The sequence below is a fragment of the Sorex araneus genome, chromosome 1, assembly GCF_027595985.1.
Source record: "Sorex araneus isolate mSorAra2 chromosome 1, mSorAra2.pri, whole genome shotgun sequence".
NCBI lineage: Eukaryota > Metazoa > Chordata > Mammalia > Eulipotyphla > Soricidae > Sorex > Sorex araneus.
In genome coordinates, this window is record NC_073302.1 from 58586729 (window position 1) to 58606164 (window position 19436).

Genomic DNA, 19436 nt, shown 5'->3' on the forward strand with positions numbered 1-19436 from the left:
TTAAGTTTTTAAAGGTTATGTTAGTGCTTTAAACTTCCAGATCTCTGGATTATTGGTTAATATTTGTTTATCTGGCATGGGACAGTACCTTTAATGTATATTCATATTTGACTTTACTGTCAAGTCATATTTTACAGTAAAGTCAAATATGACTATACATTATTGGAGATAAAAGATATAAATACACTTGGTTCCTAGTAATTGTTTATATAAAAATTTATATGTCACCCAGATGGAAAAAGGTGAGTGAATTATAAAACCATACCAGAACACAGTATCATAGTGAATTAACGCCATAACTAAGTTCATTTCTCTGGAGAGTGCTTTGTTCATGTTACAAATCCCTTTGGTAAATAAAATTTTGTGGTAGTCAGTTCCAAGCCATAGTAAGTCAGATTATTAACATTCTGATTTAATTCATTTACATATTCATTTAAAGATTTCCTTTTTCTCCCTCCTATAAATAATAAACTTTTTAGATAAGTTGCTATTTCAAAAAGCTACAAGCTGGTAGTTTGCGGTTTACTTTTCCCCTTTTTATCATGATTCAGAAGGCATATACCTGATAATGGCAAGTGTCTAATTAGTTATTCAGCAGGTATGTATTGGATCTCTGGGGTGAGCTATTCCCAAATGCTGCATGACTGCTATGCTCATAGTTCTTAAAACCCAAGTATCATGCTGTTGAGAATAAGTACACTCTAACTAGGAGAACTTGATTTGCTTTATTATATTTTCCAAATTCAGCATAGAATCCATATTTGATCATACAAAAATGCTGTGACTGTATAACAATGTTGATAACAATGTTGATCCACCCAGGTTGGACTCATAAGACAAATGTCCTACTTGCTGTACTATTGCTCTGGACCCAAGAAATCCTGTTTTTTGTTTTTTGGTTTTTTGGTTTTTGTTTTGTTTTGTTTTGTTTTGTGTTGCTTTTTGGATCACCCCTGGTGATTCACAGGGGTCACTCCTTGCTTTGCACTCAGGAATTGGTCCTGGCGGTGCTCTGGGGACCATATGGGTTGCTGGGAATTGAACCTGGGTAAGCCTCATGCAAGGCAAATGCCCTACGAGCTGTACTATCGCTCTGGCCCCTCTTTTTTTTCTTTTTCTTTTTTTCTGAGGGCGAGGTTGTGCATAGCCGTGGGGAGGCACACCCAACAATGCTCAGGGTTTACTCTGGCGCTTTGCTCAGGGGACCACATGTGATGTAGGAATTCAAACTCGGGGCCATCTGCACGAAAGGCAAGGGCCCTATCCACTGTACTATTATTCTAGCCCTGAGTTCGTTTTTTTTTTTTTCCAAACTTGATATTTCCCCCCTAAATGGGTATTGGAAAAGGAAATCACAAACATCTGTGACACTACTGCTTTTAAGACAGATAATAGAGATCTAAAATTTTCAAGGGAAAGCTACAACTTTTTAAGTTATTTGAATAAATTGAAAATATGTGAGAAATGTAGACCTATTCAACCAGAGAATTAAATAATTTGCTTTTGTCATAATGGAAATAAAGGAAACAATCAGGTTATTTTTATTGTGGTTGTTGCTTTTTGTTTTTAACAAAAGGCAATCCCTGGAGATAGTGTAGTGAGAAAGCACAAAGTGAAGGGAGTACTTTAGTTTTGCATGTTTAATTGTCTTTCTATTGTTGCTTGTTTCATTACTTTCCTCAGACACTGCCCATGGTTGCCCTCTTTTCTACTTCATACCAGTGTCCTGTAGGGTTGGCTCCATGTCAAGTGCAGCTCGTTTTTCCAGACCAAAATGGCAATGTAAGGAGGCAGTGTAATCAGAACAGGGAGATTTCCTCCATCCTCTTCCTCTTTGGACATCCGTCCCACTCCCCCACCCCCAGTAAAACATTACCCTGAAAGAAAAAGCAACTCCTTAGCAAAGTTTTCACAGACTTACTAGGTTTCAAACCAAGGTGCTTTGTTGTTCTAACCTATGAAAAAGTAAGGGGGAGGGGGCAGAGAGAGAGAGAAGGTGTGTGTACATAGGGGGAATGGGTGGACAGAGACAGAGAGAAGAGAGAAGAGAGATATTTGTACCTTGAAAATGTGAAACTTTTGTCTAATTGAAAGATCAGAACTCTGTGTGAGTGTGTGTGTATTTGTGTGCCTGTTTCTGTGTGTGTCACTTGTGACTTGAAAATGTGAATTTCTCTGTCTAATCCAAATGTCGGGTATTGTGGTTAAACCAGAGTGAAATCTGCTGGTGAAGATTTCTGATAGAGTACACTTCTCATAGAGTAAGGGAAGGCTTAGCTTTTAGGAGGGTAATGGGTGATGAGTTGCTTACGTTTTTCATCAGGGTACTGTTGTGTCTATGATTTGTCCTCCTGTGTGGACAAATCACACTGTTACATATGTGAGTCATGTGGGTATAAACAAATACATCAGCTCACTCCGTAACTGACTTTCTTTCTTGAAATTTAACCAGGACATAACTTGGAGTATCAAATAGGAAAGAGCAATATAACTAAATGAAAAAGAAAGCTAAAGGACAATCCAAGAATAATATAAACATAAGTTATTTTAAAACATTGGAGGGAGTGCTTTATGCAAAAGAGAAAATAGATTTATTGTTTCATTCCCTCTTCTCCCCCTTCACCCCTTTCAAAGAAGGCAAAGCCACAAGTGAGTGGCTGTATGTGTCTGATGGCTTATATAAACATAGAAGAAGCCTTCAGATGGCTAAAATAAACATGCGCGTGTTACTGAAGGATATGTTTACACAAACCATTTGCTCAGCCTCTGAAATAATGAATAAATGAAGATTTTTACTGAAATAATTGGAAGGATTTTTGTGTTTCTGCTGATGCCATAATTGAATGGCACCAAAGAGACTTTTATCAGCTATTTTCCATGTTACACATGTTAGCAGTTCCTTTCTATGAGTTGAATACTTCATTCTGTAGTTACTTTACACATGTTTTTGTAAGAAATTGTCGTTTATTACTGCAATTCTAGAGAGTTGCTTGATTTCCCAAGAGAAATTTAGCAGCCAGTCAAGATTATTTGAATCTGGTTGGTCAGGAGAGGAAGGAATAATAGCATTTATTTCATAAATATAACTATCTGCATAATACTGCCTTTGATCATTTATCATTTTTTTGTTTTGTCCATAAAATTTTCTCCTTATACAATATATTTCCAGTATATTAAAGAATAAATTTTGAAAGTAAAATTAGTTTCAGTGTGTAGCATATAAATCTGCACATGCATATAAGTCTGCATGTGAATGCATTGAATAGAGGTACATGAATGGATATAGGCATACATGTATGTGAATTCATACAGCACATGCACAATAAATGAAAGTTATACATCCTATGGCTAGGTAATATTAAGAGTTAACTTTCATTTCAACATTACACTTAAACCATCCCTAGGAATTCACTAGGTTAGCATTTCCTGCTTTCAGTTTGTTATCTTGACACATAACTACAGTACAACAGCTGGGTTGTTCCTGGAGTTCCTGGGGGGAGCTGTATCCTCAGTGCTGAATTTCCTTTTCATTTGTCAGCTTTAAAGTGTGTTCAGAATGTTCAACTTTTTACACACCATTCTGGGCCCCGAGCACCACTCAGGGACTATGACAGAAATGCTGAGAATGAAGATGAATGGAAGGATATTTGGTTCAAGGAGGAAAAGCACAAAAGCCAAAATCATCCATGACCATTGGTTGGTCAATAGGGCTGCGGGCTTCTGTTGTTATTTGTTTTGTTCAATTTAAAGGAATTGCTGTGTTCTCATCAAAACTATTTGTGTCCATTACACAAATTTGTTTGTAATTGAGTTTAATAATTACATAAATTTTAATTACATAAATAAAATTGCTCCGTGCCTTCATATGATCTTGATAGAGTGTTCACATACAATATCTGTGATCTGACTTGAAAAACTATTGAAATTTGTTGTAGTTGGGCCTAACTTTCTTCATTTAAAAAAAAATTTTGCACAACACGTTTCCTTTTTATCTAGGAAACTCTTCAGAACACTTCCTAAGAAATTAATTGTATTCCAGCCAGACTTGCATGCTGCCATCCCACAGGAAATGGGTCAGCAATCCATTAAGATGCCATTAGATAATCTAATTTGGAACTTAATCTCTAAATTAACCATGCTCCATACTTGAAGCATACTTGAGAGAAAGAAAAAAAGTTTACGTTTGAATCGATAGGGGAGCTGAAGCGTGAAGAAGGCTGTTTGTTTTTTCTGTAGCTGTGGTCACGTCTCAAGCCGTCTGGTAACCAGGAGAAACCAGACATGATGTAATTCCAGATTGAACTTGAACTTCAGGGATTTAGGATGGGGGAACAATGGGCCATAGGAATCAATAATGTCCATTTTCCACATGATTATGTTTGGAGCTTTAAGTTAACCTTTATGGGAGAAGCAGCAGGATTTGCAGTGTGACCAAAATGAGATGATCCAGAGACAAGATGTTAGAGGAAAGAAAACAACTTTTTCGTGATATTTTCTGAGTAGCACTGCAGATTCCAGCAGGATTAGAAAAATTCCCGCTCTGCAGTAAACCAGTGGCCTGTTCAGAGCACTCTTTGTTCACTTAGGTAGGACAAACTTAATCTTACGTTTCCTGTCAGATGATTTTTGGCAGCAGTACGGGAGAGGGAGGAGCATGATTCAGAAAATTCCCTAATGTAAACCTTGCTGGTTAACCCTTTGCAATGAAAAAAGTACATTAAACAGCTAGTTTATTTGAAGATGCTTCCTGTGAAGTGCTGTATTTACATATGTATTACAACCATAAGAAATCAGCTTCATCTGCAATCAACTCACCACACCACTTTCTAACTTACCTTTTTTTTTTTTAATTATTATTCTCGTGTTTTTTCTAGTGTTCCTTTTAGGCACAGAGTGAACTTTTAATTGTATTTACTGGTAACAAAGCATATGAATGAGCAACTATAATAAACGATAAATTACAAAAGAAGCAAGAAATGACAAAAGCTTATTTAAGTTCAAGAAATTGAAAGACACAAGTTTCAGATATTCTGATCTTGCTGAAAATTACAATTATTTTGTCCTTTGTTAATTTGTATATGTGACGGGAGTTGTGTTTTTTTTTCCACTGTGAAAAAAGTAACAGGCACAACACAAAAATGTGTTTAGTTCCTTTTTCATCTTGTGCTTTGGAATTTTGATACATTAATTTTGGTCATTTGGAGATGAAATAATGCAAATCATGTTGATTTGTTTTTGTTAAAATAAAATCATTTGGGAAAGAATACTTTTTTTTTGCTTTGATACATCTAAAACTTACATTTCTATTGAATCTAGTTTGCATTGGGTGATTTTTCTCTAGTGAAAGGCACTTTCAGGAAACACTCTTTTTGCAGAGAATTTTGTCTGCAGTTGAAGACTCACATATGTTAATAAGGGGAGCAGTAGCACTGGTAACAATAGCATTGAAAAGGAGCCCAGGGGTAGTGAGGAATACAGACTAGATAAAGGATGGAAATCAACTTGTAGGCTTTTCTGCTGTGGTGCTGTCTGTGGGAGGAGATCACATAACTAATTTGAGCCTGATAATTTTGTATTTTTTAATTGGCTAAAACCTCCTCCCACAGCTACATAAGTTGTTACATATGTATGCATGTGTGAATGATAATCTATTTGCAATTAGTCATCTTCACAATAATTCTCTGTCTTTCATTTTAAGTTCTAAAAATGGAATTGAAATGAAAAAAGATCAAACATAATTTTTGAAGGCTGGTTAATTTGGCATTTATTTAAAGAAAGAGTTATGCATAAGCATTTTAAGAAAATACATTCTTATTTTAAATATATATAGATTCCCTTGTTGAAAGTTCTTCTAGAATCTTGTAAAAGTATTTACTAAAAGAGTAGAGTAATTCTATTGAGCACATTTAGTGTTGAAGTTAGTGATCCCATATATAAAGGCTCTTCTCACTCTTTGCTCTTTACTCAATAAATTTTTTTACTGGCATATGCCTTTATTTTACTCAGAAAAATGCTAGTACTCACACATGGTAAATTTAACATTCAATTCAGCATGCCCCAATAACAAAACACATCTGAAACAATTGAATATGAAGTAATGAGGTTTGATGGCCTACCGTTTTGATATGTTATTTTCAAAATCGTTGGTCCCTAAGGAGTAGCAATAAAGAAGGCTATTTACCTACTTAGTTAAGAAACAAATCCGTTTCTCTTTCATTACTGTGAAGTGCTATTGCTTGCAGTTAGAATAATTCCACCAGCCACCTGCAGTTTATGATATTTGGTGTTACCCAGAGAGCCCACAAGAGTACTTTGCAGTTCAGGTAAGAGCTGGCCAGGGAGCTTTCCAATACAGATTATTACAAATAGTAATAATCATTAGAAATCATCTTGCATGCAAATAGGATCATTCAGATGGTAATAATTATGCTTAAAAATGGGGAAAATAAATTATAGAAAGCCAAGACCTGTGGAAAGCACGTTGTATACTTCTAGCCTAGCCCACATCTGAAGTGGAACTCAGCAAGCAAACTATTAACATGTCACATAAACAAAGGCAAATACTGCATTCCTCGGGGAAAATATGTAAAATTGGTAGACAAAATACAGTTATTTGTGTTGTTATTGCAGTCAAGAGTTGTAGATATATGGGAATTTCAATGTATCTAAGTGATAAGGAGGGGCCTCAATTGATAGTATCTGTGGGGAATAATTCAAGGATAAGATACATTCTTGTCCTGTGACTAAAAGTTTAGTACACAGAAGATGCAGGATGGTGGATAAGCAGAAAAAGTTGGTAGAATCATACTGCTGGAGTCATATCCTGGCTTCTGCAGCATAATAGCAATATGAGTGGGGCAAGTCTCTTAGCTGTCTGGTTTCATTTTCCTCATCTGCAGAATCAGAAAAATAATGGTCATTCGCTCAGAGATTTTTAGGAAAGTAAAAGCTTTCAGGTAGATTAAACAGAAAGCTGCACCTGGCAATTGAAAGACTATCACAAATGCCAGCAAACATATATTTGTAAAGCATATTGTCGGGTTTTAATACATATCTATTTAATGTAGAATAATTTAATAATTTAGAAATGTTTGGATAGGCTACCCAAGTAGTATCTATATATTTCTTCCACTGTTCCAAGGATGTCCTGTGTTTTGCAAGGGCAGAGCTCAGAGCTCCATTCTCAGTGATCCTGGGTCCTGCTGTGCAGCTGGCGCCATCTGCCCTACAGCTCTGTGGTGTCCACTAAGGCTAACTTAGACCGGATCTGGCAGTGCGGGATCAGAGAGCCAGGTGGTATCTGAGATGGAACTCTGGGCCTAGCTAGCTCACCTTAAAAGGATGAGCTGCCCCCTTTTACATGATCAGATTTCACCACAGAATTGTCACACACTTTATACCAAAGCTTTTTTTTTTTAAAAAAAAGTAGGGTGTGACCTTTATGTGAAGCATTTCTTTTAAATGGTGCTCAGGACCTAGAACTAGTACAGGAGGTTAGGCACTTGGTTTGCCTGGGAGCAGTTTGGTCAAGCCCGGGTCAATCCGAAGCATGGCATGTGGTCTGTGAGCACTACTAGGGGTCACTCTGGAGCATAGAGTGAGGAATAGCCTCTGAGCACTATTAGGTGTGGTCTAGTCACCCCTGCCTCTACTCCCTCACCCCACCCACTCCCACACCCTGCAAAATTTTGCACTTCGGACTGGAGAGATAGTGCAGCAGGTAAAGGGCTTTGGCTTGTACTCAGCCAATATGATTTCAGCCCCCAGAACCTCTCCCCCTTAACCTGCCAGGAGTGGTCCCTGAGGACAGAGCCAGGAGTAAACCTCAAGTACAACAGGTCTGGCCCCAGAACCAAGTTTTGTTTTTTTTGTTTTTTTTTAAACGTGGCCATAATACTTGGAAGGGATAAAAACTATGTAACTGTTATGTGGTGGAATATAGTACCCCCCAGGCCGAGAGCACTTTTTTCTGTAAGACACAATCTGCAGCTTTTGTATTATACTTAAGTGAGCAGCTGGTCCAAATAAACATATTTATAGTCCAGAATAGCCCAATTTCTAACTTACTTAATGCTTTGTTAATCTGTCCTATATTGATTTTTCCAGTATGATTTTTACTAATACTAAGGAAACATGATTATCTTGCATTTTGGAAAAGCTTCTGATACCTGTGTATTAGTGTTGTGGTAGTAAAAATAGGAGTATGTAGCCAAGTAAAAGAAGCTTGGAAATAAAGTTGGTACAAAGGAATTAAAGGAGAATCCCTTTAAATTTAAGCATCATTTTATTTATTTTCAATGCTTTCTGATATATTATTTATTTTAATTGCTATTTATAGAAATATATAATTAAATGTGTATAAATATATAATTATACTTTATCATAATTAAAATTTTTGGAAGAGTACATACTGTCTTTGAAGTAAATATGGTAAACTTATGATTAAATATGCTTGTAAAATCTGAGTAATATTATTATTCCCTTATGAAGTATTAGTATGCTACATACTTAAATATTTTCTAAAATAATTAGCAGATAAGCTGCTTGTCCCATCATTAGATAAACACAGATCAATAATATGTGAAATTTTGCCATTCTTCAAATATCTTATTGTTTTAATCATCTGAAACTAATCAAGTTTAAATAAGTCATTGACTTTGCTTCTGTGCTCAAATTTTGACTTCATATTTCTAGAGTACCCTATGGCTCCATGGTTCTTGCGTGGTTTCTAAGTAACTAAGGATTCAGTATCATTTGTTTTCCCCTTTGCACCATACCCGACAGTGTTCAGGGTTTAATTCTGGCTCTGGCTCGGGATCAGTCCTAGAGGTACTCAGTTTCCATGTGCAGTGCCAGGGCAGTACTAGCTGAGGGCAAAGAAAGCACCTTAATTCTCCAACTATTTCTCCAACTCCTGCCCTAATTCTTTTTTTTTTTAATTTATTCTTTTATTGAATCACCATGTGGAAAGTTACAAAGCTTTCAGGTTTAAGTCTCAGTTATACAATGCTCAAGCACCCATCCCTTCACCAGTGCATATATTCCACCACCAAGAATCACAGTATACTTCCCCCCACCCTCCCACCTCCCCAGCCCCCCTCCGTCTGTGTAAATGATAAATTTCACTTTAATTTCACTTTACTTTGATTGCATTCGATATTTCAACAAAAAAAACCTCAATATTATTATTTGGAGTTTCTCCCCCCTAAAGTCGGACCTGCTGAAAAGGAAGCATTTGATAATTTTAATCATAAGGTGAGGAAATTTTCGCTAAAATCTCAGCTAGATTTATTTTCAGTGGTTATATACATTGAAACTCATAGTTTCTGGGTCCTATGTGATATATATGATATCAGTGACATATATGATACCAATCATGTTCTGTATACAAACTTCTGCAGCAACATTTTCTAGGTTATGCTCCATTTGTATGGAACATAGAAAATTCATTGTCTTATGAAATAAGATATTTTGCCTTTAGAAAGTTCTTCAAAATTTTTTCTGTTGGGTCAATGTCTGACTTCCCTCAGAAGCTGTCTAATATAGTTAAATGGTCAGAGGACTCAAACAGAACTGATTCATATCTGATGTAAATAAATTTGACAAATTACTTAATCTCTGTAAGCATCATTTTCCTCTTCTGTGAAATGGGGCTGCTAGTGGCAATTTCCAGAGTTCATTGAGAGAATTAAATATGGAATATTAAACATAAGTAAAACAGTAAAAATGTAATGCATGTAAAACAGTGAAAATGTACTTTGCTCATCATAGCCCTTAGCATTGTTATTGGAAGTTTCTTCTCTTTGCAAATTCTCTCCATCTGAACCACACTAGAGTCTATTTTTCTTGACAACTTCCCTGGTTTACTTTAGTTCCTCACATAACATGACTTGGTGAGTCTCTTTCACCAAAGAAATACCATAGATTTTGTTTCTGTTGAAAAGTGATGCCTAGGAAATATAAAATGCTTCAGGCATAGTTTGATCAGTATAGAATTAAGCATGACCAGTACCTATCTAATTAATGCATCTGAAGGTCCAATAATTTATGTGTTCGGTTATTCCCTTTTGAGGGAAACTACGTTACACTTTTGGTTAGAACAGTATGAAGATTTGTCCAGCATATGAGCATTTTATTTGTATGGAATTTTGATTTAACACGTGAATTTTATAGTGTAATATCCCATGGAATAGTATTTATTAGACTATCCTGTTTTGCATCAAGATAGTATCAAAATCTTTTGTGTTTGACTTATGCCTGATTTTTTAGAATGTAGTTGTGCTTTTTTTTTAAATGGTATGGCCTATACATATTTCTTCAAGATGTACTTTCAAGTTTCAGTCATGCTCATCTTCTACTTGCCTTAAAAACGATGATTTGGCAATATAAAATGAAATGAAAACAAACTAAAAGCATTCTTGAAGATATATTGCTGATGCAGCTTAACTAGACCTGGATATTTTGAAATCTCTCAATTATACACATGCCTTGGTAGTCAGGGGAGGATTATTGGATTGAATGTAAGGTTGTTCATAAAATTGTCAGTCCATGATGTATTAGATCTATTAAGCATCTTTTTTTTGGAGGGGTCACACCCAGCGATGTTCAGGGGTTACTCCTGGCTCTGCGCTCAGGAATTACTTCTGGTGGTGCTCAGGGGACCATATAGGATGGAAGGCAAATATGCTCCCCACTATACTACTAGTCCGGCCCTATTAAGCATCTTACATATAGCTAGACTGTATATGTAAAAAAGACCATTGTGTTTATTTTACCCATGCTGGTGGCCATCAGCATTTATATAGAGTTAGGTGAGTTTAAAAAGTACTGGTTTATTTTCACCTAAATAAGGTGAAAAAATATTAAGGTTTTTAAAAAATTAAATAATTCAGGTTATCTGTTTGATTAAACATTTTTCTTTGCCTTGTTATCCTAATCCTTGAATTAGTTTTACCAGATTTTAATTTCACTGGGACTACGAATATGTCTGTGCCATGTAGTTCTGAACTTAATCTACAGATTGGCAGTGAGAGTCTTGTAAAACTCATATATGGGGTCTGCATAGTGTTAATGTTTGCAATTTATCTCCCCCCAAAGGTTCATAAACAGTGTTGACAAATATACTGCACACTGGAATTTTAGCATGGTCATGATGTAGGATGGGAGCTCTGAAAGGTTTAAGTAAACATCAAAATTTAACTTTCAGATATTCTGCAGCAAGAACCCTCAGTCACTAGAATCCACTTATTTTAGTGAGCAGCTTTTAATGAGTAATAATGCATGTGTCTTCTAAGAACTATAAGAAAACTATCGAAATATAAGAAATTTTGTTTTGTGGGGAGCAGTTGGGAATATTGAGAGTGTTTAGGGTCTTTTTCTGGCTCTCTGTTTAAGGGTTATTCCTGGTTGCTAAGGAGGTCATATGTAGTGCTAGAAACAATCTGGGTCAGCCAAATGCAAGGCAAAGTGCCTTACCCTGTACTGTCTCTCCAGTTCAGCCATGAATTATTCCCTTTTCTGCTGTTAATAGGTTCACTTCTCTATTTAGGGAGTCACATCTATCATCAACCAATATAATTAATTTTCCCAAAATATACAATCTCTGGCTTTCTAGAACTCATTTAATTTGAAACTCTGCTTGATTTTGTATGACAATTTGCTGCTTATTGATATTGTGTGGTTTTATTTTATTTCACTGATTTTTTGACTTTTGATTTTTGGCTAAACCCGCCAGCTCATTGAGGTGACTGCTGGCTCTGTGAAATGTTAGTGGGTATTGCTTGGAGGATTGATCCCTACTTTCTTCATGCAAAGTATGAGCTCAGCCCTTGACATTTTACTGTTAAGGATTATCAACTTGAGCTAGTATTTTTTGTTTCATATAAATGCTTCCTATTTCAGTTAAAACAATAAACATTTTGTACTTAACACCATTAGCATCATCTGTGATCATATTCTATATGACTTGATAAGTCACACTCACTTTTTTAAAGATATTCCTTTTTAGTTGTACTTATGATATGAAGAAAGACTGCCATAATACTATATGCAGCATACAGTATGATTATAGCTAAAGGGAAAAGTAGGCTTTATGATGTATCGTGTAGAATTCTTCCCAACCAATGATGCAGAATACAGAACTTGTTGATATGCTTCCTATGAGAACATTTTTGAAAGCAACTTTGTCTATTAGAAGGGTCTTAAAAAGAACTATTTTTACTAGAATTATGATTTTTCATCAGATATTAAGGATGTATCCTTTTATTGTGATTGTAATTATTCCTGCATAACTTTTTATTAATGTTAAACATCTCTAGTTTTAAGTTCAGAAAGTTCTTGTTTTTGTTTTTAGGGGGCCAGATATTTTTGAAATGTGTGGTCATGAGCAAACTTTTAAAAAGATGTAGTTTAGAGCTAGGAATAACCCCTGTGCATTGCCAGATGTGACCCAAAAAGCAAAAATAAATAAATAAATATAAATTAATTAATTAATTAATTAAAAGATGTAGTTGGGTGTGATATGTAATTCTTAATTGATTTGCTTATAGAAAAGTGTTTCAGAACTAAGTACTATAGAAACCAAAGATGAAGATGAACTTCATTATCAAGGAACTCAATCTAAATCATAAAATTCATTTGTCATAAAGGTCACTGTGACTTTTTTTCTCTTGATATATTAACTTAGTTAATATAGCCACAGTTGTATCAGATACCACTTGGATAACCAGTAGTGATGTATCAAGTTGAAGGTCTTTTTTAAATTCAATTGTTTTCTTTTTTGGTTTTTGGACCACACCCATCCAGTGATTCTCAGGGATCCCTCTTGGTGAAGCTTGGGGGATTCTTTGGGGTGCTGGATTGAACCTGGGTCAGCTATGTGCAAGGCAGTGCTCTACCCACTTGTACTATCATACCAGTCCCTTTTTCAAACTATTTTTAAAAAACAGAATTATTCCTTCAAGTTAATATTCTATGAGGATTTTGAGGTTCAGTTAAAAAACAGGATCTCTGGATCATTGTTTCTCAACGTTTTTTAATCATGGGCTTCTTTCAACCATGTTTCTTTCCTGTGACCTCCTTGCCTAACTGGTTGGCCCTGTGGTCCCATATCATGACATGGTCCCCAATTTATGCAACTTTTACCTGTAACCCCCTTTGACTATGGTAGGTGGCCACAGGTCACCATCTGGTCCCCACTTGAGAAATGGTTGTCTAGATCTAGATTGGTAATTAAATCATTATTTCTCTCTAGCCACATGATTCCAAAAGTAAAAGTGATACAGAGTTAATATAAAAACAGTAAATTATGCTACACCAAGATGATGCTGGGTATAAAATTGTCAGTTTGATGTTTTTCTTGATTCATGATTATTGATGTGGGTGTTACTTTAATGATACTCAATCCAAGTGAACTGTTGAAACAAGCAATGTATCTGATTAGTTATGTCCCCAATGTATGATGTATGTGGGATTGTTTTGTGTAGATCAGTATTATTTTTCCATATGATATTTTAATGAGATCTTATGCCAGTAGCAATTAGAGAACTTTTAAAAAATGTTTAAATAGTTCCAAATGACTTAAACCTCCCGCTCATCCCAAACTCAGAGCAGCTCAGATGGGGGAGCATTATAATGGGGATGAAGAGGTGACGCCAACAGTATAGGTGTCAGTATACCAAATGATATTATGTTCTGGACTACCAGAAAATATTTTTTTAATGTGAGGAAAATGAATATATTCTTAAGTTTTATTAAATGGATAGGTCAATATTAAAACCCAGCTTATCATTGAATTGCTTACAAGTTAAAATAAAAATAGGAGCAGAATTTAACTGCAGAGTATAAGGTACCATTGTAGATTTTCTACTTTCATTTAAAAAAATTTTTGGACAAAAACTTGTATTATATTTTCATCAAAATAGATAAAATATTTTAGGGATATCATGAGCCTTACCCAGGGTTTTTCTGCTTCACCATTATTCTTTGTCCATGAAGGGAATAGAACTTGTAGCTGTATATGTGTAATATTTATAGTTTAGCCTATGCCATAATAACATGTCATATTAAGCATAATTTTGAAATAAGTTCAAACAGAAATTTATGCTTATGGAATTTGTATTTCCAATATTGTCAAAGATTTTAACGATGTCTTTTTCTTGTCTTTTTCTCTTTCTTCCTTCCTGCCCTTTTCCTTTCAACAGTCCTGGTACCTGGGCTAGCTTGGTTCCTTTCCAAGTATCAAATAGGACACCCATCCTACCGGCAAATGTCCAAAATTATGGTTTGAATATAATTGGAGAACCTTTCCTTCAAGCAGAAACAAGCAACTGAGGGAAAATGAAATGCGACTATAGCTTAAGAAAAAAAAAATAAAAGCAAAAGAGGAAGACTGGACAAAACAAAACACAAAAAGGGAGAAAGGAAAGAAACTGAAGAAAGAAGATAATAGACCAGCATTGCAGCACTTACAATCACTAATTCCCTTAAGGTTGAAACTGTTATGACATAAAGGGTCGATGATATTTCACTGGTGGTAGGTCGCAGCCCCTGCAAAGTAGCCTTTGTTACATGAAGTCCGCTGGGAAATAGATGTTCTGTCTCTATGACAATATATTTTAACTGACTTTCTAGATGCCTTAATATTTGCATGATAAGCTAGTTTTATTGGTTTAGTATTCTTGTTGTTTACGCATGGAATCACTATTCCTGGTTATCTCACCAACGAAGGCTAGGAGGCGGCATCAGAGGTGCTGGGGGACAGAGCCATGAGCCAGCCATTTTATAAGCACTCTGATTTCTAAAAGTTAAAAAAAAAAATATCAAATCTCTCTGTAGCCTTTAGTTATCAGTACAGATTTATAAATTTTGGCCCTTAACCCAGCCTTTTTCCAGTGTGTAACCCAGTTTGAAATCTTAAAAAATGAAAAAAAAAAGAAAAAAAGAAAGAAAAGAAAAAAAAGGAAAAAAAAGGAAAAAAGAAAAAAAAACAGTTTGAACACAAAGGCTCTATGGAAGAAATGCCTCTATGTAGGTGAAGTGTTATCTCTGCATGCAACAGTAAAAATTAATATAATATTTTCCCCACAAAAGAAACACTTAACAGAGGCAAGTGCAATTTATAAATTTATATCTAAAGGGGAATCATGATTATAAGTCCTTCAGCCCTTGGACTCTAAATTGAGGGGATTAAAAAGAATTTAAAATAATTTTGAACGAATTTATTTTCCCCTCAGTTTTTGAGGGCATTTAAAAAGGCATTAAATCAAGACAAATCATGTGCTTGAGAAAAAAAAAATTAATGAAAACACAGCACTTATGTTGGTTTAGCTGCAGCCTCCTTGGAGGTAGAATTTATTTATTTAAAATTACTGGTTGCATCAAGAACCCATAGGGTGTACAAAAGGTTCTATAAAATCTGCATTATAGAGACAAAGAGGCAGGCAAATCCATGTCACAAGGGTAAAGCTTACAGTTTACAAACTGGGAACGCCAGGGTGTAGGATGTAAAAGTGCACTCTTGAGGAAACAGATGTAATCAGGGTGCTGAAAACTTGCATGGTGCTTTCAGACATTAGCCTTGTTCAACAAATTTCTTGTATTGACAGATCTGTAGTGTGCATGGGCAGACACATTTTGCCTCTATGTCTCTTTAAATTTTAATTAAAAATACTCTTTCCAGTAATCCTAATTTGCACGAAGATATAATGTCCACATTACGTGCCTTGCCTTGAAATCTAAAATACAAAAAAAACAAAAAAACACAAAAAAACAAAAGTGACATCACTACACTTGTTTTGCTGCATTTATTATCATTTTAAATCTTTACCATTTTTATGACAAAATATTTTGTACTCCAGACGAAGAAAAATGTGTGACATCATGGATTTTTTAGACAGTTATACCTTTATCTCACATTTATAAAGCATATCATGGCTGTGTATAGTTGCCGCTTAAAAATTGTAATCGACCAGCAATATTTTCAGTATTTTGGTGTTTTTTCTATTAACCTTTCATGTTTTTCATCTTCCAATTAATATTTCGGGGGGAGGGGTTTCAAATTTATACGAATTATGCAATACCAAGTTTTGCCTATGTAGGTAGTGCTTTTAGCTGTATTGGTTATTATAGGTAAGTACACAGATTTTAAAAAAAATAATGTATGCTTTTTTTTTTCTGTTTGTTCGTTTGTTTTAATTGACCAAAGTGGGTACTGCTATTTTTGCAGTGTGATGAGGTCCTTTTGTGTACTGAGAGATGGACAGGGGATTTTTTTTTTTTAATATACATATATATATATTCTGGGGTGGGTGGGAGGATTTGTAACACTTTACAGTGTAGCTGTGAAGCAGTGCACCCTGAGATGGGCCCGGGCTGCAAAGCGACTGTTCTGCCTACTGTGACAAACTTCAACTTCCACAGGTTTTCCCCTTCTCTAACTCCCTACCTGGGGTGCAAGCTGAACTCATTTCTGGTTTTCACAACAACGCACATCGTAAGAACAAGCAAACACCACATATTCCCCTGGAGGCAGACTTGGCTTCAATAGACCGTCTTACCTGGTTTTGTTGGGGGTCATTGTTCTTGAAAGTTTCAGATCCACAGTGGAGAGTGAGCCAGTCTCCGATTCGGTTATACAGTGGTTGAAATGTCCACATAGTGGCTGTTTCCCACTTGGGGGGGTTTCACACACACACAAGCATAACATTCTCCTGCCGCATCTGTCAGCTGGAGGGAGGGCTCCCTGTTCTCCCCACAGCACTACGCTTCCCACTTTATACTTTTCATGAATGAGTCTATCGTTGACCCTGACTCACTACTCAAATAGATGGCGGTGTGTTTGGATTTCCTATAGCTCCAGAAGAACGAACAGCGGGTTGCTATTATGAAACGTATTTGGACTTATAGATTAAAAATCAAAGTTCAATTTTAAGGGAAAAACAAAAAAGGTCAATCTCCTTACGTTTTCATTTGACCTGTCCTTGAGAACCAGAGCAGAAGTATCAAATTTGAAGAAATTAATTTTCCTGTGGATGAATTAAACTTATTAGATGCAGAGAGGATTTTTTTTTTCAAGGATTAGTACCTCAACTATTTATGACTTTATTTTCTCTGAGGGCTAGCAGGTGAATGGAGGCTGGTTTTATTTTGCCCTCACTGCCCAACACCTCCCAGTCCCCTGGAGGGAATGCATTACTAGAAGGCAAATCTTTTGAATAAGTGGCCCCTGGGGTGGGGAAACCTGTTTTGAGGAGTCTCATCCTGGCTCCCTTCCCCACCAGGCCCTGACCTAATAAAATGAACTCTCCATTGTTCTCCTAGTATCATTTAATAAGGAATACTGTAGAACAATACTTATGGGCCTGAGAATTGTATTTGATTAGCTCTTTCAGTCCGATGGCCTAAATGCTGAATAGCACAGCAGGATCTCGGCAGCAGCGCAAGTTCAAAAGTGAGTTCCGGTCATTTCTGTGACACTTGCCCTGGTAGAACACAGATCATCTCAGCCAAGCTCTCCATTTTATCTCTGACCTACTAGGGGAACTAATCAACCTCACAGGACACGCAGTATTTCTGAAGGGCAGACTCACTCTCCTTTTTTTTTTTTTTTGCCAGAGAATGAGCAGTTCTAGCTAAATAAGTTACACACTGTGGGTCTTCCTGCCTGACTCTTGAATACAAAGTCCTAGTTCAAGTGTTGCTTCCCTTCCCCCCCACCCCCCAATCATTTTTTTTTCTCTTTTCCTTTTTGAGATAAAACTATTAAAAAAAAATACTACTATATATATATTATATATAAAATCTCAAACCCATTTTTTGGCCTCCTCCTCTTTTACCGGGAAGTATATTCTGACTAAGGGCCCCACTTTTGCAAGTCTTGCACGCCCCTTCCTTACCCAGAACTGCAGAGCTTCAGGATGGCGATCTTCACCCCAGGGCCTCGGTCGAGGCAGCGTGTCCAGTCACACCCCTGGACGGGGGCACCGCTTTGCTTTGCAGTCCACTATTCACAGTGCCTCTGAAGTGTTTCCTCTGGAGTGACATGAGCATTTGAGGCTTGTCTAAGGAAAAAAAAAGTAATTACAAGGCAGTGAAGGAGACTGTACATAAAGACATGGCAAAAATCTTAATTATAGCAATATAGTTATGGGGTAATGTTCAGGTGGGCAGCTCCATTTAAAAAATATGTGAATGAATCTGTGAAGCTGCAAGTAGCAAGAAGAGCGAAAGGTCTTCTTAATGAACCGCCTACCTTGTAGACAGTAATTTGTACACTGTATAGTTTTGTTAAGAATTTTTTTTAAATTAAAATGCCCATGTTTGTAAAGCTAACTTTTTAACAATTATAATGGAACTATATGTTGTTTCCATTTTTAAAGTAAACAAGAATATTCCTTGTTTAGAGCCTGGACTTGAGTTAAAACTCTCCAGTCTCTTAAGTTATGTATTAAAAAAGAATCTGTCCATGTTAGGAGTTATTTCACAGATTCCTGTGCTTGAAAAGCATAGGAGACTAATCCTTTAAAAAAGTGTAAATGGAGAAAAGTTATATTTTATGAAGGTTATTTTGTTGTATTTAGTATTGGAAAAGTTGGTTTCAGAGCATTTCAGAATGTCGGAAGCACCACTGTCTTTTTATTAGTATATACGGCCTTTAGCAAAAGTTTTTTATGATTGTTATGTGATGGTATTTAAGTTTCACAGAACATTCAGGATAGGCAGAAAACAAAAACAGTGCTATGTCTCACATAAGGTGTCCTCAGGGAGCAGAATCTTGGATTGGTGACTTGTAGCTTCATAAGGACTCAACAAAGAGATGCACAACGACATCTTCAGCGGGATAACACCAGGACATGTTCTTAACCTAGATTCAAATCTTCGTACTGTGTGAAACGATGAAGGCTGCAGAAAGTTATCCCATATTCAGTGTACAGTATTCATTTTTAATGAAACAACTCTACGATATTGCTGGCAGATAGGCCCCGAGCATGACATTCAATATAGTTTACATGTTCCTGTCAAGGTCTTCTGTTAACATGAACCAGCTGCATGCTTCCTGGACTTTTTTTTTTTTTTAAATTGGGTTTCTAGAGAAAACTTTTATTTTTGTTTTTAATGTGCAGGCTATTCAAGTTCAATAGTAAAAAAAGCTAAAATTGAATGTTCTACTCCATGCTGAAGGAGCTGAAAGCTGCCTTCGTCATATTTTGCACTTTCTGGTAGTTCCCCTGTTTTTCCTGATTCCTTAAAAATTGTGTGGGTGGGTGGAGCACTGCAGTTGGGGAGGGGGGGTATCATGGACCACTGATTTTGCCCTTGAACCCTGCACAATGACCTTTGCATCAGCCAAACTCATTGCCATGACAACTCTTGTACTGTGTCCAGTGCCACAGATCTGTTGGTTACATTGTTAATAGTAAAGGGGACAAGTTGGAGAC

General features: G+C 36.2%; 1 protein-coding gene across 4 annotated transcripts in view; it reads left to right on the plus strand.

Moving 5' to 3' along the window:
- NFIB (nuclear factor I B) overlaps positions 1-19436 on the plus strand; it is a 251192-nt gene that overhangs the window by 230449 nt on the left and 1307 nt on the right. For all 4 annotated transcript variants that reach the window (XM_004600157.2, XM_004600158.2, XM_004600160.2 and 1 more), the window contains one exon: positions 14202-19436. This exon is cut by the window's right edge and continues 1307 nt beyond it. In XM_004600157.2, coding sequence (XP_004600214.1) covers positions 14202-14331 — 130 coding nt within the window. In that variant the 3' untranslated portion in view covers positions 14332-19436. The remainder of the gene's footprint in view (positions 1-14201) is intronic.